At 47.5% G+C, this 18,603-nt stretch overlaps 1 protein-coding gene across 1 annotated transcript; it reads right to left on the bottom strand.

The window, feature by feature from the left end:
* Nucleotides 1–1,374: 1,374 nt before the first annotated feature.
* On the bottom strand, nt 1,375–18,298 carry BAG3 (BCL2 associated athanogene 3). The gene is made up of 4 exons (XM_027890867.1): nt 18,119–18,298; nt 6,717–7,046; nt 4,283–4,663; nt 1,375–2,682 (listed from the first exon to the last, which is right to left on the bottom strand). The coding sequence occupies exons 1-4, from the start codon at nt 18,287–18,289 to the stop codon at nt 1,909–1,911; spliced, it is 1,656 nt and encodes a 551-aa protein (XP_027746668.1). The 5' UTR covers nt 18,290–18,298; the 3' UTR covers nt 1,375–1,908.
* Between the last annotated feature and the right edge of the window lie 305 nt (nt 18,299–18,603).

Here is an 18,603-nt window from a genome sequence, read left to right on the forward strand (position 1 = left end):
TGACTAACACAGAATGGTATAACATGAATCAGGCTCCATTAGCAGCAGATGACATGTTTGAAAAGCTAGCACCTGTTTAACTTCCTGTAAATAGGACATTTTTAAGACTATAACCCTAATTTGTACAGGGCCACCTCAGCTAACGAGGTGGTTTTGATCTGGATTGTTTCAGTGCACTACTGAACAAGCCCACACCGAGACAGGGCCTCGTTCCTCCAGACTCTGCTTACAGCTCAGGCCTAAAAACACAGGGCTGATATTCCTCGATTCAAGTATTTTTGTTACATGATGTCAGGGATGTGTGTCCTCAACTGAAATGTAATCCTGCATGAGCAATGTGCCACTGAAATGAGTTCATGCAAGAATCATGCAGGCAGATGAACTTTCACACCTCTTCACCAGAATGCCTACAATGCTGCTCCCAAAGCTGGGGGAGCCAAAAGGTTACGAGACATTGTGTATTCTTACACGATGATGTTGACTATCAAAATGAAACTAAAAGAAGCATCGCCCTTCTACCTACAACTCAGCAGACAGTTCACGGTCACACTTATTTCAAAAACACACACTGCACTACAATTGACATGTTATTTTAAAATAAAGAGTGACAGTTCTCAATGATGACTCTCAAACCGCCCCTTAAAAACAGGTTTTCAGATGGATTTAAACCCAATTCCCAATTCACTTTCAACACTCAGAGTGTAGTTCAGTAAGTAATCAATTGCTTTGAGCAACTGAAGTTTTCCTCCTATGCTGTAAACCTGCTATCAGGTAAAAAAGATTCCTTGGTATTACAAATGCAAATCGAGGGTAACTTCTGCAGTTTGGTTAGGAGCCCTTCCTCCCCTGCACTCCTTCTGCACTGGCTGCTGATTTCATTTGACATGGATGTACCTGAAGTACGTCTTATGGGCCTTGTTTAAGTGTAAATTGCCAATCACTTAGAACAAAGTATTGCTTGAACTGTTCACAAAATGAGAGGAGTCATGTTGGGCCTAAGAACACAGAGTGTGTCTGGCTGGAAAGTCAGAAGCAGTGCTAATAAACAACTCATGACTTTGCAGAAGAAGTGAAGATACTGTACATTTCTGTAAGACAACACAGCAGATACAGATCTCAGTGGTATAAACATTTCTGTTGCAGGGAGAGGGAAATGCTAAGCCAAATTTCTTCCTGGGTCCACAGATGGGATATAGCAACAAAATCAAAAGGGAGGAAGGGGATGGAGAAAGACACAGTTTGGTCTTGGTGAGAAAACAGTTGTCAGACTTCAACTACAACACTGCTCTAACACATCTCTGTGTCTAGAAGAGTGTTTTTAAATCCAACTACTGCCTTTACATTTCCACCTTACAAAACCACAAGACTAAATTAGGCTTCCATATTATTTTATTTCCCTCTTAAAATATAGCATTGAAGTCCTGCACACATATAAATATCCCTACAGTTTCTTACACGCTTTCTATCCATCGTTACTTAAAGTGCCCAACTGTGAACATTAAAAATAAAAACATTACTGTTAAGAGTGGCTATACTTAGAAGAGGACTGGTATTCTGACAGTGCAGGCCACTGATTTTACAAAAATCACCTGCAGAAGAATACACCCTAAACAACACGCATCAATATTAACCCTGAAGTCGTTTGGTTTCTTCCACTCAGCTGCTCTAAAAGCGATTAATGCACAGGGTTTATTTTTGAAACATGTCTTTTACATAGTGTAAGAATAAAGGATAAATGCATTACTTTCTTTCTAGCTTCCTCCTTTCCCCACAAAGTGTTTACTGTGTCCCAAGCTGCTACGCTGAATAAAACCAGTTGAAAAGAGCTCCGGAAATGCATGCAACTTAAAATTCACTTAAACACACTTTAAGTTATAGAGTCTGAGAGATTTGGATTTCAGCACATAGCTATGGTTCAGTTGGGTTATTAGATGTGTTTGTCGTAGTAGCCAGATTGGTAAACACTTCTTCCTTAGTTTCAGGCTGATGTCTTTCCATTTTGGTTTCCTCTTTAGCATTTTTATTACCGGTATCTCCCTTACTCTTGACTACCACAGGTTCAATCTCCATGATTTCCTGTGGTGCCTTAGGCTCTGGACAATTGGGCTGAAGTCCATCAACAGGTTCTGGGACATCTTCCGCTTTCTGTTCAAGTTTTTCCAAAATGGTCTGGACCTTCCTCACCCCATCTCTCCTGGCCTGGCGCACATCCGCACGACCCTCAGGGTCCACTGAGTCTAGGGCTAGCAACTCTTTGGTCAAATACTCTTCAATCATCAAGTACTTTTTGTCAGTTTTCTTGCCTTCAAAGGAGTTGACCGCCTGCTCAAGCATTTGTACTTTCTCCAGAATCGCTTCCACTTTCAGAACACCGGGATGCTTCGGAGGTTCTCCCGTTTCCATCGTCTTCGGTGGTGGCGGTGGCGCTTCTTCAGGAGGAGGCCTTTCCTGGGGGGGAGCAACCTTAGCAGGGGGAGGAGCCTTTTTCTCAGCTTTCTCTGCCATGGCTGGAGGCTTCTGGGGTGGCGCTTTAGGCTCTGGTTCTTGGTGGGTGACCTGAATTGGGATATATGTTGACGGTGCTTCAGTTTCGGGGGCTGGGGCTGCCTTGTTCTCGGGCTTCACTTCAGGTGGGGGGGCTGCTCTTGGTGGCTCCTGAGGAGGGACTTGTTGCTGAGAGACCTGGTGAGCAAGGCAAGTTTTGTGTTGAGACACAAAGCTCCTTATGTCCTTCTAAAGAACAAGTAACCTAACCCCCAGCTTTCTGTGCTCCTGGCAGTGCCATTTCCGCTCACAGGATGATTAACCGTTCCTGGGCACTGCTGAATTTTAATGTTTTCAAAACCAGCACTGTGCTGGAAAGCATTTTCAAGCTATTGCAGTCTACAGGCACAAATCAACTCTCACAAACATTAAACTTCAACACACCAAATCCTGCCTGTGCCCAATAAAATCAGCCCCACGAGCAGTTCTGTAAGACAGGATCTTAGAGCAAAGCCTTCCCCTGACTGAAGTCAGAGCTTTTGCAGCTGACAGCAGCACAGTCAAGGTTTCATCCTTGGGTCAATAACTGAGAGCTCACCTTTCCTGAAAAGCCAACTACTTTGAGTTTCAGTCCCATTTTGGGCTATTCTCATCCTGTTCCTGTTTTCAGGGCATTCCTTTTTTTTTGCTAGTGCTTATTTTTACTGATTTTATCTTTAGCATATTCACATGCAGAGGTTACTGTGTCAATCTTATTACACTGGAGTGATTAGGGACAATCCTTGGGATTACTCCAGATCTATGGCATCAAATCAGAAACCTCTTGAAATTGAGATTAGTTGGGAAATCTTAGCAGAAAACTGCATTTTGTGAGATCTGTGTTTTCCTTTCCCTGACACCTCCTTTACTTGTTTGTGCACATATACAGTGATTTTGAAAGATACCGAATCCAGCTCTCCCGGATTTAGATGGCTGAATTAAAATATCTATATTTTATTTACACCAAATAAATAAGTGGCCTGCACAGACAACCTGTTACTGCTTTAGCCATTGAACATAAAAATTATTAGTGAGCACAAACTCTCACCCACAAAAATAAACTAGCACGATGACCTAAAATATGCTATTTAACCTGAAGTCTTCCTTGTTTTGTCCTAGCACAAGGGTTTTCAAATATATTCACCTAATTCTACTCCTCTCCAGAGAGGAAATCAAGGCTTGTACACACCCACTCCACACACTCACAGCTAATTCCCAGTAGTCTTTAACTGTAGTTTTAGTAAGAATTTTAACATGGGTAAAATGTTCAATGAGCAACAGGTTCTACACCCAAGAGCTTGCTTCCAGCTGGAAGAATAAAAAGCTCTAAGACTAGATTTTGCTGATCCTTTCTCTTCACAGCTAAAATGACTTCGTGCATCTGATGCTATCCCTAAGTGGCTCTGAGACATCTGAGAAGTGTATTTACAGAGATGTCACAAATCCCACGGACCTGATTTTCATCTCATAAACATAATGCAACATCAGTGACCTCAGTGTAATTACACCAAATTATAACTCTGACGAGAGGAGATCAAATCAGGTCTTAAATCACATTTCAGTGATCCAAAGACTCCACAGTCCTGACATGTGGAAAGGCAACTCTCTGCTCGTGTTAATCTCAGCATCTCCCAGTCTGAGTAAACCCAGAAAGGGAGACTGCTTTGCGTGCTTTCATCTACGTGTTGGTACAAGCTCATTTCCAGCTCCAGCCACACTGGAGTCCCTGGGAGGCGATTCCCTTCCCCGCTCTACGTACCTGGGGTCTGTCTACCACTGTCTGCACTCTGATGGGAGCTGGGGGCTGCATCTGGCTGGTAACTCTGGCTGGGGAGCTCTCCCGACTCGAAGAGCCTCTCTGAGCCACCCTGAAGGGAGACTGAGCCCGCGGCGCCTTGGGCTCCCTGTCCTCGGGCTGGATCTTGTGGAACACCGGCTGGTGGGCCTGGAACTCGCTCTGCTGGGCAGGGTAGTGTGTCTTCTGTGCCTGATGGTAGGCCTGTGTCGGCTGCCGGGGCATGTTCTCGTGGATCACGGGAATGGGAATATAACCACGGGGAAGCTGATGGCTCCCTGCGTTGGGTCTGCCAGAGGACTGAGGGGAAGCTGTTGGAGGATCAGATGCTCCAGGAGGAGGAGGCTGCCACGAAAACAAAATCCGTTAGTAGATTTTAACCATTTTGCGCTCACAATACTTTTCATTTCCAAAGAGAAACAGAGGCAGTCATCACAGAAACTGAACTTGTGTTTCCGGCACACAAGGGCTCCATTTCCCTGGGTTTTTGGCCAAGGGCCTCACTAGACAAACCACAGAAGTTGTGAGAGCATCGTCATAACAAGTAGAAACCTGAGCTACAGCATTCCCAGCCCTCAAATGAGCAGGGAGTGGATGCTCAGTCAGAATGTTTGCTGCTTTTGCATGGCTGTTCCTGTCTAAACCTGTCAAATTTGAGGTAAATTAGGCTAAGCAAACAAATTCTAAGCTGAAGACAAAAATCTAACACTAACAGAGGCACACAACGTTTAGACTTCTGATCCCAGTGACACTAACAGATCTTGTATGTTTTGTTGGGGTTTTTATGAAGCATGTTACCAATCTGGTATCAGGCTATGGCAATACATCCACAGATAATGCCCCTTTTTCCCCTCTCCTGGACCTTCCAAGTGCCTCAGCCCCTCAGCACCAGCAGCAAGAGCTGCACTGGCTTAGCCATGCTGTTAGGAACAAGCACTGGGCTGAGCTGCTGCAGAATCCAGTTCTCAGCCTGTTCCAGGTTGTAGGTCTGCAGTTTGGGCAAAGGCAGGTTGTTTGTTCCCATCCTCCCATGTTCTGCTCTGCCTGTCCATCCCCTCACCCCCTCTGCACCAGCTCCAGCAGCTGATTCCCTGCTGGCTGTGTGACACAGCTCAGGGAAAGGCCAGGTCAGCCTGGAGCTGGCAGAGGAGAGGGCAGGACAACAACACTGCCAGAAGGCAGGAGAAGGGCAGGCAAGGCAGGAGGGAAGGGGAACAAGCCCCCTCTTTCGGTGCTGGTGAATGCTCAGCTGCTCATGAAACAGCAACCCTAAATAACCAAGCGCTGGTCTGCATTGTAGCCCCCAGCACTGGCACCACTGGCAGCCTTGCTGACACGCAGTTTACAGTCACCAACAGGCTCTGCTCACTGGTACCGTCACTGCACTGCCTAAGCTTGTCACATCAAGTTCTGGGTCCCCTCTGTTATCTCTGAGGACTTCAGTAAGTGGCACAGGAGACACATTCCTGAAGCCACTCAGCAGACGAGACAAAGCTTGGAAGAAGGAAAAGCTGGGCCTCTTATCCTGGTACTGCATGGACAAGGCATTGTTAGTCAAGACAGCTGAGAAACCTGCCAACAGGATTTTAATTACACTGTTCAGACTCCAAATAGGTTTCAGACAAGATGCCACTACTGCTGAATTACAGACCTGATACGTTTTCAGCTTGGTGAAAGCTGAATTTCCTGCTCATCTTACTTTGAATAAAAATGAGGTTGGTATTTCCATATATTACAAGAATACCAATTTGCTAGTTCTCCACAGAAAACAGGCCAACCAAAATCCTACCTTCCCAAACACAGAACAAGCAGGGTGACTTTTTTCAAAGAAGTTCATCGTTTGGAAATATTTTCACATGCCACTGAAGGACAAAACCACCTTACAATTCACTTTTAAATCTGCATTTATGTAAATCCATGCTCTTTATAAACCGAAATATTAAATTAAGAAGCAAAGGACCTCTGAAGTGGCCCGGGTTGTTCGCTGACTGGACACTTTTATTTTTGTCTCTCCCACTTTGTTCACTTCAGTTTGACTCACGGGGCAGAACACAAGAGACTTGTCTTTATCCTCCACTTGTGAGGGAAGCTGTCCAAGCCCTGACCAGCCCTCCCCTGCTGCAGGACCCGCTGGGCTCAGAGGCTCCTTCCTGCAGGGTCCCTCACACGCATTTACCTCCGCAGAGCCATGCCAGAAGGGAAACAGGTGACTCTGGAAAACCCAGACACGTTCCTGCTGCCGCGACTGCGCAACTCCCGCATTTCAGTACCGGCAAAGCATCGGGAAAATGTAACCCCGTGGCAAGCCTGGCTTTGCGAAGGCTCCGCTCCCCGTGTGCCACTGAGGTCACGGGGTGCCTGCACACGGCAGAGGCGTCCCCGCGGTGCCGGTCGTTACCTCGTGTCCGTGCGTGGCGGGCGCCGGTGCAGCTGCCGTTGTCTGTCCGCTCTGTTTATCGGCGGGCGCGGGGGACTCGGGGCCGGGATAGGCCCCCCTGGGGGGCGGCTGCGCCTGCCCCGCGCCGGCCACGGCTTCCGTCTTGTACCTCTGCGGGCCGGGCTGCGCGGCAGAGAAGCAGGGGTGCTGCTGCCGGCCGTCCAGGCCCTCGTGGATGACGGGGATGGGGATGTAGCCGGCCCGCAGCTTGGGGTACCCCACGCTTCCTTCTCGGGCCGGCAGCTGCCGGGGGCTGTCGCGGGATGGGCCGTTCGCTGACGACTGGCCTTCCTGCAAGTGAAAAACATCGCTTAGTGGTAGCTCAGAGAGGATGGTAAGAAAAAGCTGCCCTGAAGGTCTGTCCTAAAAGCAGCATCAGCTGCGTGTGAGGAGCTGAGCCCTCTCAGGGCTGTGCAGGGCAGTGAACAGCAGGTGCTAACACTGCAGGCAGCAGAAGGGAGGAAGCTAAAAAATCTGCTTGTGTGTGGGGCCTTCAGCCCCACTTCTCAGAAATGCTTAATTGGGCTTTCCTTGGCCTAACTACAACAAGATTTCTTGTTTAGCATGCATCACTAGGTTTTAGCCACCAGCCCACCCTGTTCAGTGGAGCTCATCCAATTCAAACAAGCCCATTTCCTTAGCACCTCTCAGAACACATCCGTGCTACAGATAACATCTGAAGGGACACTTCCAAGGAAGGCTAATCCCATCAGAAACACAATCTTGTTGGTATTGTTCTTCCCCTGACTGAACAATACATTCACTTCCAGCAAAGGGGAGGATTCAGTTCAGTAAACATTGAGGGAGAGGGGAGGGGAAGACAGGACAGCCTAACAAAGGGGAAAAGGCTGAAAAGCAAGATGAAAAAATCCCTGGGTTGTCTGAATAGGCTCCCTGGACAATGTCAAAGCCCTGGCAAGGGTGGAAGTGGTTTGTACTCAGAGCCCTCACAAGTCCTCTAGTAAGTTCTTCCTGCATCGGTCATTCTATTTTGAGACCCCGCGAGGGCCAAGTTCCAGATGTATCTCTAAGTCAGATCATATAACAAGCACCTCTGTCATTCAGAGGGTAATGTCATTATTCAGTAAGAGGAGAATTTAATAAGGGGACATATGGTGCAAGTGTTGGAAACCCTATTTTTAAAGAGTTGTTTAAGCTGCAAAAATATTTCATGTTGCTTTTGTACACGTTGATTTACCAATTCATTAGGAATTAGCTATTTTACCAACCAGATTACCAGTGTTCTTTCAGTATGGCAGTATCCCCTTAAAAAGCAATTGTGAGAATTCCTGTAAGCAATGAAACTTCAGAGAATAAAGGCCATTATTTAGGGAAACCAATAAAGATAAAAAACATGGAAAGGAACAAGTTCAAAGTCCGAGCCCTGATGTTCCATTTCCTTTTACTTATTAAAAAAAAACCTCCACAAAGGAAGAATTCTGGAAGAGGCCCAGAGGAGAGCCGGGCCTAGAAAGTTCGCACGGAGCAGCCATCTGAAGTTGGCTCTTCCAGCTGCAGAACAAGGATGATCTCATGCCAAGGTCTGCACTGGGATCCACCACCGACAGATGAGTCATCTTAAATTCACCCTACCAGGAAACCACGTTCCTCTGCTCAGCACAGGCTGGCCAGGGGCTTTCAGGACCCCACACACCACAAACATGTGCTTGTTCACCTCCCACCAGCATAACCCTGCACACGGAGCCCTCCCGGCAGCCTCCTCTCCCAGGATCCACAGTTCCAGCAGCAAACTGCATTTACAGCAAAATAACCCTGAGGTGTGCTCAGCTGACAACAATGAGAGGCCCAGGCAGAGCCAAGTGTCCACAGGGCGAGCTGGGAAGGAAACTGATGATTCCAGAGTGGGAAGAAGCACCTTGGTGCTCCGAGCTGACTCCAGGCATTCCGTGCCCGGCCTGCGCCAGCTGCTCTGCACAGTCTCCCTGCCGGAGTAACCCGAGCATTCCCCAGCCACCCCACCTACAGCACGGCTCCCACTGCCATAAAAAGGAGATTCCCTCACTTGCAGCCTCTCTGTGGGAAGGCTTTAGGAGCTGGGTGGGCCAGGAGCACCTGCAGATGCCCTGGCATGAGAAGGCTGTCAGCCAAACCAGCTCCACTCCACCTGGGTGTAAAGAGCTCCAGATTAGCTGTCAGCTCCTCTCTGGGCATTTCTGGGGTCTGCAACGGCTTCATTTGGGGATAAGACCTCCAATCATCTGGAGTAATCCACAATGATAAACCACTGCCAAGGATTCAACATGGACAGTGCCCACCCCTTCTACCCTGCATGAACCACCCCCCTGGGAGTCCAGCCACGGGCTTCCCCTTCCATGTCATGTTCAGACCTGTGAGGCTGCCCTTGCCCTGAACCTTCCTAGCAATGTGAGCAATCTGCCACAGCAACTTAAGCCCTGGTAAGAAACACTAAAGCAGCAGCCCAGAACCAAAGCCAAATCAGGTTGGACCGCTTTTCCAAACCATTCATCCTGCAACTGAAGTAAAACTTCTGACAATACTTTATTGGGTGGGTTTGGTTTGTTTGGTTTTAGTTGTTGTTGTTATCTTGGGGTTTTTCTTTTTGTTTGTTTTAATGGAAACATTGGCTCTTCTAAGAGCCACAGCATAAACTATCCTGCCATAACTTCTCATGTATTCTCACAGCTTCAGACAAGCTGCCTCTGTGCAAAGTTAGCATTGAGCTGGTCCTTTATCCAGGCTTTTTTTGCCCTGTAGTCAGCTGCAGCCCCAGAGGAACGCCTCTCACCCATGCAGTCACGCTGGAGCAGCCCTCAGCAAAGGTACAAATGCAGTGGCCTTGTTTTCCCCACCATTGGTAGCTCTGAGGCAGAGATCAGGTTCAGAAAAGGTGCTCTCATCACAACTGCTCTTCCTGATCTGCATTGTTCCCTTCAACACTTCATTAATAGTTAACTCTAGAAACAGTTGCTTACATTAGCCAGTTTGTGTCACCACATCTTAAACATTCCTGTTCCTTTTCCTTTCCTTCCGACTGTCACACAGACCCAAACATGGACAATCCATTGCCAAAGACCACCACGGCCCTGGGTTCAGGTAGATGCTGCCAGTGGTTTGGGTGCCCTTTCAGTGACAATCCCACCCAACAGTGAGGACGTGCAGATCCCAGTCCCCCCATGGCCAGGCTCACAGCCCAAGCAGTTCTGTTCTGAGCAAGGCAGTCTGTGTTTCCAGCCTGGACAAACAGGTTCTGGAACACGGCAGGGGAAGCTCAGGTGTGCCTGGGGACAGTGTGCAAGGGGGAGGAATGGAGTCGAGCTCTGGAAAACTGTCGTCATTACACCACAGGGAAAAAATTCATGGATTTGCTCTGAATGCTTTGTGTTTTAGAGCACAGCCAGCACAAGAAAAAAAAAAAAAAAAAAAAGCCAATTTCTGGCTTTATTTGCCTTCTATCGCATACAGTTCTTGCTTGTTATATTAACAAACATGTTATTTGGAAAAGTGCAGAGCTCACACTGAACACAAATCTGCACAAAGAAAGAAATGCCCAATAAATGAATCACTAGTCTTAGTCCATCATCCTTCCCAATTTACACATAAACACCAGGAACCCAATTCAGGTTTCTGCTTTAAAACAAACTGAAGTAAAATTCCTCTGCCCTCATCTAAAGAAACAAATTCCTTAATAACAAAGCTGAGAGTAGCTACAAGCAGCAGAGTATTAATTAATTTTCAGTGCGTAGCAGGACTGAGTCCCAGCACTGCAGCAATCCCAGCTCTGATCACACACCTTACATTAAACAGTCTCCCCAAAAAGTGGGGAGCACAAAAATGCAGAAAACCTCCCTTGAGCAGCTCAGACATTTTGACAGCAGTCCCAGCCTACGTTTCAGGGAGGCTGCAATACCCCAGGAACTCAAGCCCACTGCCCCGTGTGGGGAGGTGCTGATGGAACAATCCTCCCATGCAGTGAAGGGGAGGGCTCTGGCCCAGCTGGGAGGGCATTTGACAGCTCGCTCGGGACCGGGCCCTGCGTTTCTGTTGTCAGGCCATCACCACGATAAACAAAGGTGCAGCCAGCACGGGTTGTGCAACTGGAAAAAACACTTCATACCCCTCCATCCTTCTCTTGGCTTCCTGTGGGAAGGGCATGGTCAGCACTGACACTGAAATCCTCCAACTTGCCCGGCTTTTAAGTGAGTTCTGAAACCAAGAGCCCTCGGAAGGAAAAAAAAGCAACAGCAAGAGGAGAAACACAGCGTTGAAACAAAACTCCTAATACAGCTGTAGTATCTGGAGTGGATAATGGCATAACTCCCTGCGTGCCCCAGCTCAAGTGTTATTCCAGACTGAAACACAGACACCTGCAAATTCAGCCCCTGCTTATGCCAGCAAATTGCCATTGGAGTTTTCCAGGTGGCTGTACCAATCAAATCAAATTTGTCAAAACATTCTGTGTGCCTGCTAGATGACTGCAATAGTTGTACTGAACTCAGAGTCTCCCTTTTGAGACTCCTTACATAATACATTTTTCATTCCTCTTATACTAAAACGGTCTACAAAATAAAGTTTAAAAGCAAGTTTTGCTCCATCGCACTCTTGCATTCTTAACCTGTACAGATGTTATCTGCAGTACAGCAGCATCTGTGTATTATACTCACATGGAGCACCTCTGTAGCTCTGCACAGCAGCAGTGCAAGTGTTTAAATTGCACCTGTTCTGTGAATATTATCTAAAGCAAAGGAAAAACAAAATTTACCAATACTGCCAAGAGATTCAACATCTTTCTGTCAGCAGAGGGTCTGCTGACTTCAGTGGTTCTGACCTTGTAAGCTGCTGCTGAGGAGTACTATGCTCACAGAAGTATTCTAGTTGCCCAAGTGACTGAGAAAAAGCTAGTACCTGATAAAAATCTAACTTCAGATCATATTTTCCATGATATTAAGCCCAGATCCTAAAAATTTAGGAAGAAGGGAATAGCATGATCCTGTTCTTTCACATCCAAATACATCTCAAATGAGTCACTGAAATACAACCCCCAAGTTTCCTTTGCACATGTGCCTACCTAAATGTATTTATCAGAAATTACCATGAAGAGCCAGAAAAGCCAGTGGTACCCAATATTAAAATCTAAGAATGATGTATCAATTCTCTTTATTAAAAAAAAAAAATCCACTTAAAAAAAAAAAAAAAAAAGAGAGAGAGGCAAACTAAGCACTACAATTGGATTCTAGATCCATTTGTATTTTACTCCTGGCCAGGCCTTTCCTCCTCCTGTGTTGTGTTAACTAAGCAAAAGTACTACACTAGCTCTGCTATCAACAGAAATCAGCATATCCAAGTATTTCTAAGGAGTTTCTCAGCAGTGCTTTGTATCTGAACGTGTTAATAGCACAACATCAGCACGGAGTAGGTTTTATTACCAGTCCCCAGATAACCACACAAATTGGAGGGTGCAGAGTGATCTGCTCTCAGTGCTGACTCCAAACTTCTTAGGGCTGCTCTTCAGCTGCTGAAGCCTTTTGCATTCTCACCCTTTTACTCACAATTTGTGCTTAAACACATCGACTGAGCACACAGGCATTTCAGAAGGATATCATTAGCTGCTGACTGCAGGAACCCATGAATAAGCTGGGCTGCATGAGCTGTCTCAGTAGGACTTGGTGTCAGTCGCATCATGTAACCCAATTACAGGCCAAGCTGCTTTTGATGTTCCACTTGTTGAATGCTGAGCTTTTATTTCCTAACATACACATGTGTAGGCAAATAGGCCTTTTGTTCCCTCTTGTAATTATGGGGCTGTGTTATCCAAGCATTACATTAACATATGCTCTGACTGAGGAAGGCCAGCGATGCCATTAGGAATAAATAAACACCATTAGAAACCGAAGGAGAAACCTAATCCTGAGCTTTGCAGCACAGAGAGCCCGGAGCAAACACATCCTGCAGATCAACCAAAAAAAAAAAAAAAAAAAAAAAGCCCTCTTTTATCACTAAAATGATTCTTAAGCTAAAGCACCTCGGTGCAGACATGACATCACCTGCCTTTTGTGCCCACGAGTGGAAGTTGGCCCGTGCACAGAAAGCACCCCAGGGGCCAAACTGAACATGTTTGAGAGAGAAGCAATGACTGCTGCAAGGAGAGCAGGGATCACCACCCACCCTGGCAGCTTTCATGGACAGGGTTAAAGAAGAGCCCTTTGGAGGGCTAACAGAAACATCCTCGTCCAGGGCGATGAGAATGACACACTTTATTCAGTTATTTCTGTTCATCCCTGCTTGCCTGAGAAGCAGGTAGTCAACCTACTGCTCTCCTGTTAGCTATGAACCAGAAATCTGGAATACAGGAGAAAGCACAAGTCTAAAAGATTAGCAAAACAATGCCTCATTAAAAAAAATGAGAATAAGGAAATACTGTTTGAAGAGAGGGCTGTGAATTTCAGCTTATCATCAGGCTCCACATTTTCATCTAAAATTTCATTTTGCGAGCAGCATTTTCGTGACTTCACTTCCTCAAACAGCAATTTCCAACACTAAAACCACTTGCTACACTGCACCTCATTTATTAGTTATAAGGCTTTGCCATCAGCCATAAAAAACACACTTTCGTGCTACCTGGGTGATGACAGACGAGTCGCTTACCCAACACATGCCTGATTTTCCTGTGAAATCAAGAAGGAAAAATAAAAGTAATCAAACCAGCAGCTTCTGTAACATATTTAAGATACAGCATTTTTCTTTCAGTCTGTAATTAAATAATGTGATCTGTGTGAACAAGCCACATTCTAATTTACATTTGCCTTTCACTTGGCACGAAGAGAGACCACAGATGCCCCAGAAAGCTCTGGAGACAGAGCTCACCTAGGGAGTGATCCTGTCTGGATACCCCACAGCAAACTGGGCTGTTACCTGCCTTATCACAGTTCCAGTGGGAACAATTCTATTTTTGCCCTGTGATTATGGAAAAATCCTGCCTGTGTATACAAGTGTTAAAAATATGATTCCTAGGCAAGAACGCTGCCACCTGGCACAAGGATTCTTCCTTTGTCCTTTAGATCAGAGGCACACAGTGCCAGGACTTGCACAGAACTCTGCAACCCCTCCTTTGCTTTTCCTCTTGCGTGATAGCCCAGACACTGCCATGATCTGCAGCATTTCTTCAGTTCCTGTCTCTCACTTCTGATTAGATCCACCTCTTGCTTTCAGATTAACCGATATCCCCGTAAATTAACTCCCTGCTTACCGTGTAAAGGGGGGCTTTAAATAACTGCACAAAGCAGCTGCAGGGAACCTGGACAGAGCCAGTCACAATCCTCCAAAAATCCCCTGCTGATAATTCTGCCACTGCTAACACATTCTGCCTTTTACATGCAGTCCCTTTGTAATCCAGTGACTAACCTGCTAACCTGACAGAGTGCACATCAGCATTAGTGATGTAAAACACCGCAGGTAGAAGAGGCCCTAATTGCCAGCTAAGCCAGCCCTACATTCCCTTCCCCTGATGTGAACCAGGGGGAGAGATGCAGTTTCAGAGAGGCCGGACTGAACTCACGGTGCAATTTCTAATTTGGGCTCCCAAGAATTGTTCAGTCAACTTGAACGTGAGCAGTCAGCGCTCCAAAATAAATCCACTGCTAAAGAGATGAGAATTGAGTGACTTCAGGATTATTTGGGGAAGCAGAGAGCAAGGAGCTGCAGCAGTCAGGAAGGGGGGATGGAAAGTTAGGTGTAGTTAGTTGTTCCCCAAACACCAGTGAGGCATCAGCAGGAGGGTAAGATGGCTTCTCCTTCCTTTGTTTCTTGTTGCAAGCAATACATGTATCCCAGATCACTCTTATGGCTGTGTGCCTGCCTGCTGCAGCTTTTAGCTCAAACCCAAGGCACCAGCCAGCTATCGATCCCTGCAATATCCGGCCAGCACAGCTCAGCACAGTCAATTCCTCTGCTCTATTTTCAGTCCCATCATTTCCCAGGGGGTTTACTGCGTGGGGAGACAACACGTAGAAGAGGCATCGATAAATACCTATGAAAGCCTTGGTTTTGTTTTCTGCTTTAAGTGCAAACAATTTTTTTCCAACACTAAACGTTTACAGTTTAACATTTTAGGACAGTCTTGCAGGAAATATGCACAGCTGTGATGCCCCAAGTTAACACAGAAAATAACAATAAATAAGCATAGGAAATCAGTAGTTCTACCAAAGGAAAAAAGGAAGAGTGACATGGCTAGAAAACATGTTCTCAGTAGAAGTATGTATATACCTGCTTCACAGTATTGATTGTACCTTACTGCTTGAATGTCTCACTGTTAGCTAATCAGACATTTGAAAGAAAATCATTAGTCTACCAAGAAGTTTCATTAACAAATGTTTTTTGGTCATTTGCAAAGTTGTGCCTTATTTCTCACTGGAGCAGTAAGAGATTTTTTTCTCCTTTCTCAGGAAGGTGTCCCTAAGTCAACCTTACACTGCAATGATTTCTTACAAGAGGCAAACATGCAGAGGAAGAACACCCATCCTTCATGTGAGTAAATTAGACTGAATTAGAAAATAACAGAGTCATCTGAATTCACAAATGCATCTAAACTACAGAGTTAAATGCAAAATCAAGGTCTGGTTTCGTTGGTTTAAACTGGCTCTGTCATGGGTTAAAATTTCAAAGGAGCCACTTCAACTTTTACCTGATTATGTATCTGGCACAGATCGCTGCAGTCAGCATGGCTGCACTGATGTTAAGCCTCGAGTAAGTGAGAAGACCAAGATCAAGCACTTGGGAACACCAGGACGCCACTCTGATACTGCCTCAGCTGGACTGCTTAGCTAGGAAAGCTCAGTTAGCTCTAGATCTGTGCTCCATTCACTGTCCACACACGGTGTAACACCTCACTTTGCAGCCAAAAATCTCTTCAGAGAGGGAATAAACACTCACTGAGAGGATATTAGTAGATACAGTGTAAGACCACCTTAAAGGGGGTAAAAAAATGCAAATTTCACTGTCTGATTTCAGTGAAAGTGAAGCAGCAATAAAACCACCACAAGTTTGATCCTTGAAAAGGTAAGTGAAGCCTGACACGTGCAGTCAGGCTTTGTGATTCTCAAATCACTTCTAAAAGCCACAAGTTCTCATTTGAGTTAGACTGAGAGTGAAGGAAATCAGCAAACCCTTCCCATCTAGTCTCTCTGCCTGCATCTCTGGTTTTGTCCTTGCTTAGGTATTAACAAAAGTTTGATGTCTTCAAAACTCATTGCTGGATTTGAAATTCATTGTCAGGGGGTAATTTGTCTTCTTTGGCATTGCCTAGCTAAAACATTGTTTAGGAAGAGACAGTTTCCTCAGGCTTGATTCTGTGACTCTTGCTCAACAGTACCTGCCCTCATGAAATACACTGGAACTTCATCTTAATGTCAGGAATTGTCCATGAATTCCAGCAGATATACTCAACTCAGGGCTCTGACAAATGGCTGGGTGAGAGGAGCTACACACAGTTTCTATCATCATTAACTGGAGGGTTTTTCTTTGAACAACATTAGACAGGATCTCAAAAATCAGCAGTTTTCCAGATTCGTCTCTGGAGGCATTTCTGTCCCTCACTGAACAAACCCAAAGCATAGACACATTCCTGCTTATTAGAAAGCAGTAACAAGTTTTCCTGTTCGGAAAAAGCGTATCCCACAAGAGCTGCTCAAAAGCAGGTGCAGCTTTTTGTACCTGTGATAACCCTTCCAAGTTGGCAGGAGGGGCACTTCTCATTACCACAGATTTCACATGAGATAGGGTGAAGATTTGCTTTGTTTCAAGCAGAGAACTGATCCATCAGAGAACTCCCAGTCACTTCACACAATTTTCAAAGCAGCTTAAATGGCACTGTTCTGTTAAATGGGTTAGTCTCAAGTGGTATTTCTGTAACAAAAGCCCTTGAGTAAACAGCACACTTTCCTTCTCAAGTATGTTTTATGGTTATAAAAACCAACATTATTTGTTATTTTTATTGCTGAAAGAGCCAGTGTTAACAGGTGCCCCATTAGAGCTGGAAGATGGTGCATCCAAAGAGGAGATAAAGCACTTTTTCCTACGATAATATGAATATTAAGACTGGCAAAGTACATTTTCCTAGGACCTCTTTGCATTATTACTGGAATTTATAGACCAAACGAGCTAGAACTTACAGAGCTGAAAAGTGGGTTAATTTGCGACAGAGAAGTCGGTCCCTTCCCTTCCAATGCCAGCTGCTCTCACACGGAGCTTTCAGTCACGGCCCGCGCTCGCGAACCGGGCAATTACTATTTTAAGAAACATTAAGTTCTTAAAATAATTAACACTTCTTGAGCGCCTCGCAAGGGCTGCAGGAGAAAAAGTCGCGGCGGGTCTGTGGCATCCGCATCCCGCAGCCCCCTCCCCGCTGCCCTCGGGCCCCGCACGGTCCGTGAAACCGCCCCGGGGGCTCCGCAGCCCCCCGGGCCCCGCACAGCCCCCCGGGCCCCGCACAGCCCCCCGGGCCCCGCACAGCCCCCCTGGTGCCCCCAGGACCGGCCCGGGACCCCTCCCCGTGGGCTCCGGGCCAGCCCCGCGGAGCGCCCGGGACGTGGCGGAGCCCCTTCCCGAGGGGAATTCCGGCAGGGCAGGGGAGCAGGGCAGGCTGTGTGCCCGGGCACAGGCGGTGCTGCCCGCGGACCACGGGGGAATCGCCTTCCCACCCGGCAACTCCTACTCCGCTCAAGTTTCCAGCACTTTCCGCCCGCAGCCGTCGCGCTGCTGGGTCAGAGGGCTGTAATCCCCGAAGGAATGGGCTCTGTTCCCCAAAACCCGGGGGAACCTGACCCGAAAGGGTCATTCCTCAGGGCCCCGGCAAAATCCCGGCCGCTCTCCCCTCCGCGTCTCTCCTTCCATGGACATATTTGGAGTGAGATGCGGCTTTTCCCTGAGCGTGCTTCGGAACGAAACCGGAGCCGGCAGCTGCTCGGAGAGTTTGGGACCAGGGAAAAGAAAAAGGGGGGAGAAAATAAGAAAAAAAGAAAAAGAAAAAATAGGAAGAAAAAACGAAACTTGACCAGCGTCTGTTCTGGGTTTCTTGTCTTTTTCTTTCTTTCTTTCTTTCTTTCTTTCCCCTTTTTTAAAGACATTCACGATTCGAGCCGTTTCACAGCTGAAAAATAAATCAGGTTCTCCCCTCCGCTGGCAGGCCGGGCGGACTTCACCAACTTTAAACAAACATCAGAGGGCCGAGGTATCAAATGATTTAATGCACAAAAAAGGGACTGCAGTGCGTCAGAGACAAAAGGCAGCTCCTGCCCTCTCCGCATCGCCCCGCGCGGGGGGAGCGCGGCCCCCGGACCCGCCGGGCCCCCCCAGCCCCAGCCCCGGCCCCGGCCCCCCTCCCGCCGTACCTGCGGCGCTGCCCGCAGGCGCGGGTCGCTCCAGGTGGTGGTGCGGCTGTTGTGATCCACGAAGAAGGGCCATCCCGTCTGCGGGTCGATCTTGATCTCCCAGCCGGGGGGCAGCGGCTCGGCGCTGCCCTCCATCTGCGGCGGCGGCGGGGTCTGCGCGGCCGCGCTCATGGCCGGGCGGGTGCGGGACAGTGCGGGGCGGGGGCCGGGCCCGCCGCTTTATCCGCCGGGGGCCGGGGGCGGGGGCGCGGGGCTGGAACTGTCTGGAAACGGCGGCGCGGGGGGCGGTGGCGGGGGAGGGACGAGAGGCGGGACGCGGAGGAGGAGGAGGAGGAGAAGAAGGAGGGCGGGGGACGGCGGAGGAGCAGCCGGCTGGAAACTTCTGGTTGTGTCCAGCGGTGCCCGGCGGACCCCCGGGGTACCGGGAACGCCGCCCTGGGAACGCCCTGGGAGCTGTAGCCGTGTCCTGGCCCCGCAGGCGTCCC

Source organism: Empidonax traillii, unplaced genomic scaffold (genome assembly GCF_003031625.1).
Source record: "Empidonax traillii isolate 1590-97213 ecotype Southwest subspecies unplaced genomic scaffold, ASM303162v1 scaffold301:size691294, whole genome shotgun sequence".
NCBI lineage: Eukaryota > Metazoa > Chordata > Aves > Passeriformes > Tyrannidae > Empidonax > Empidonax traillii.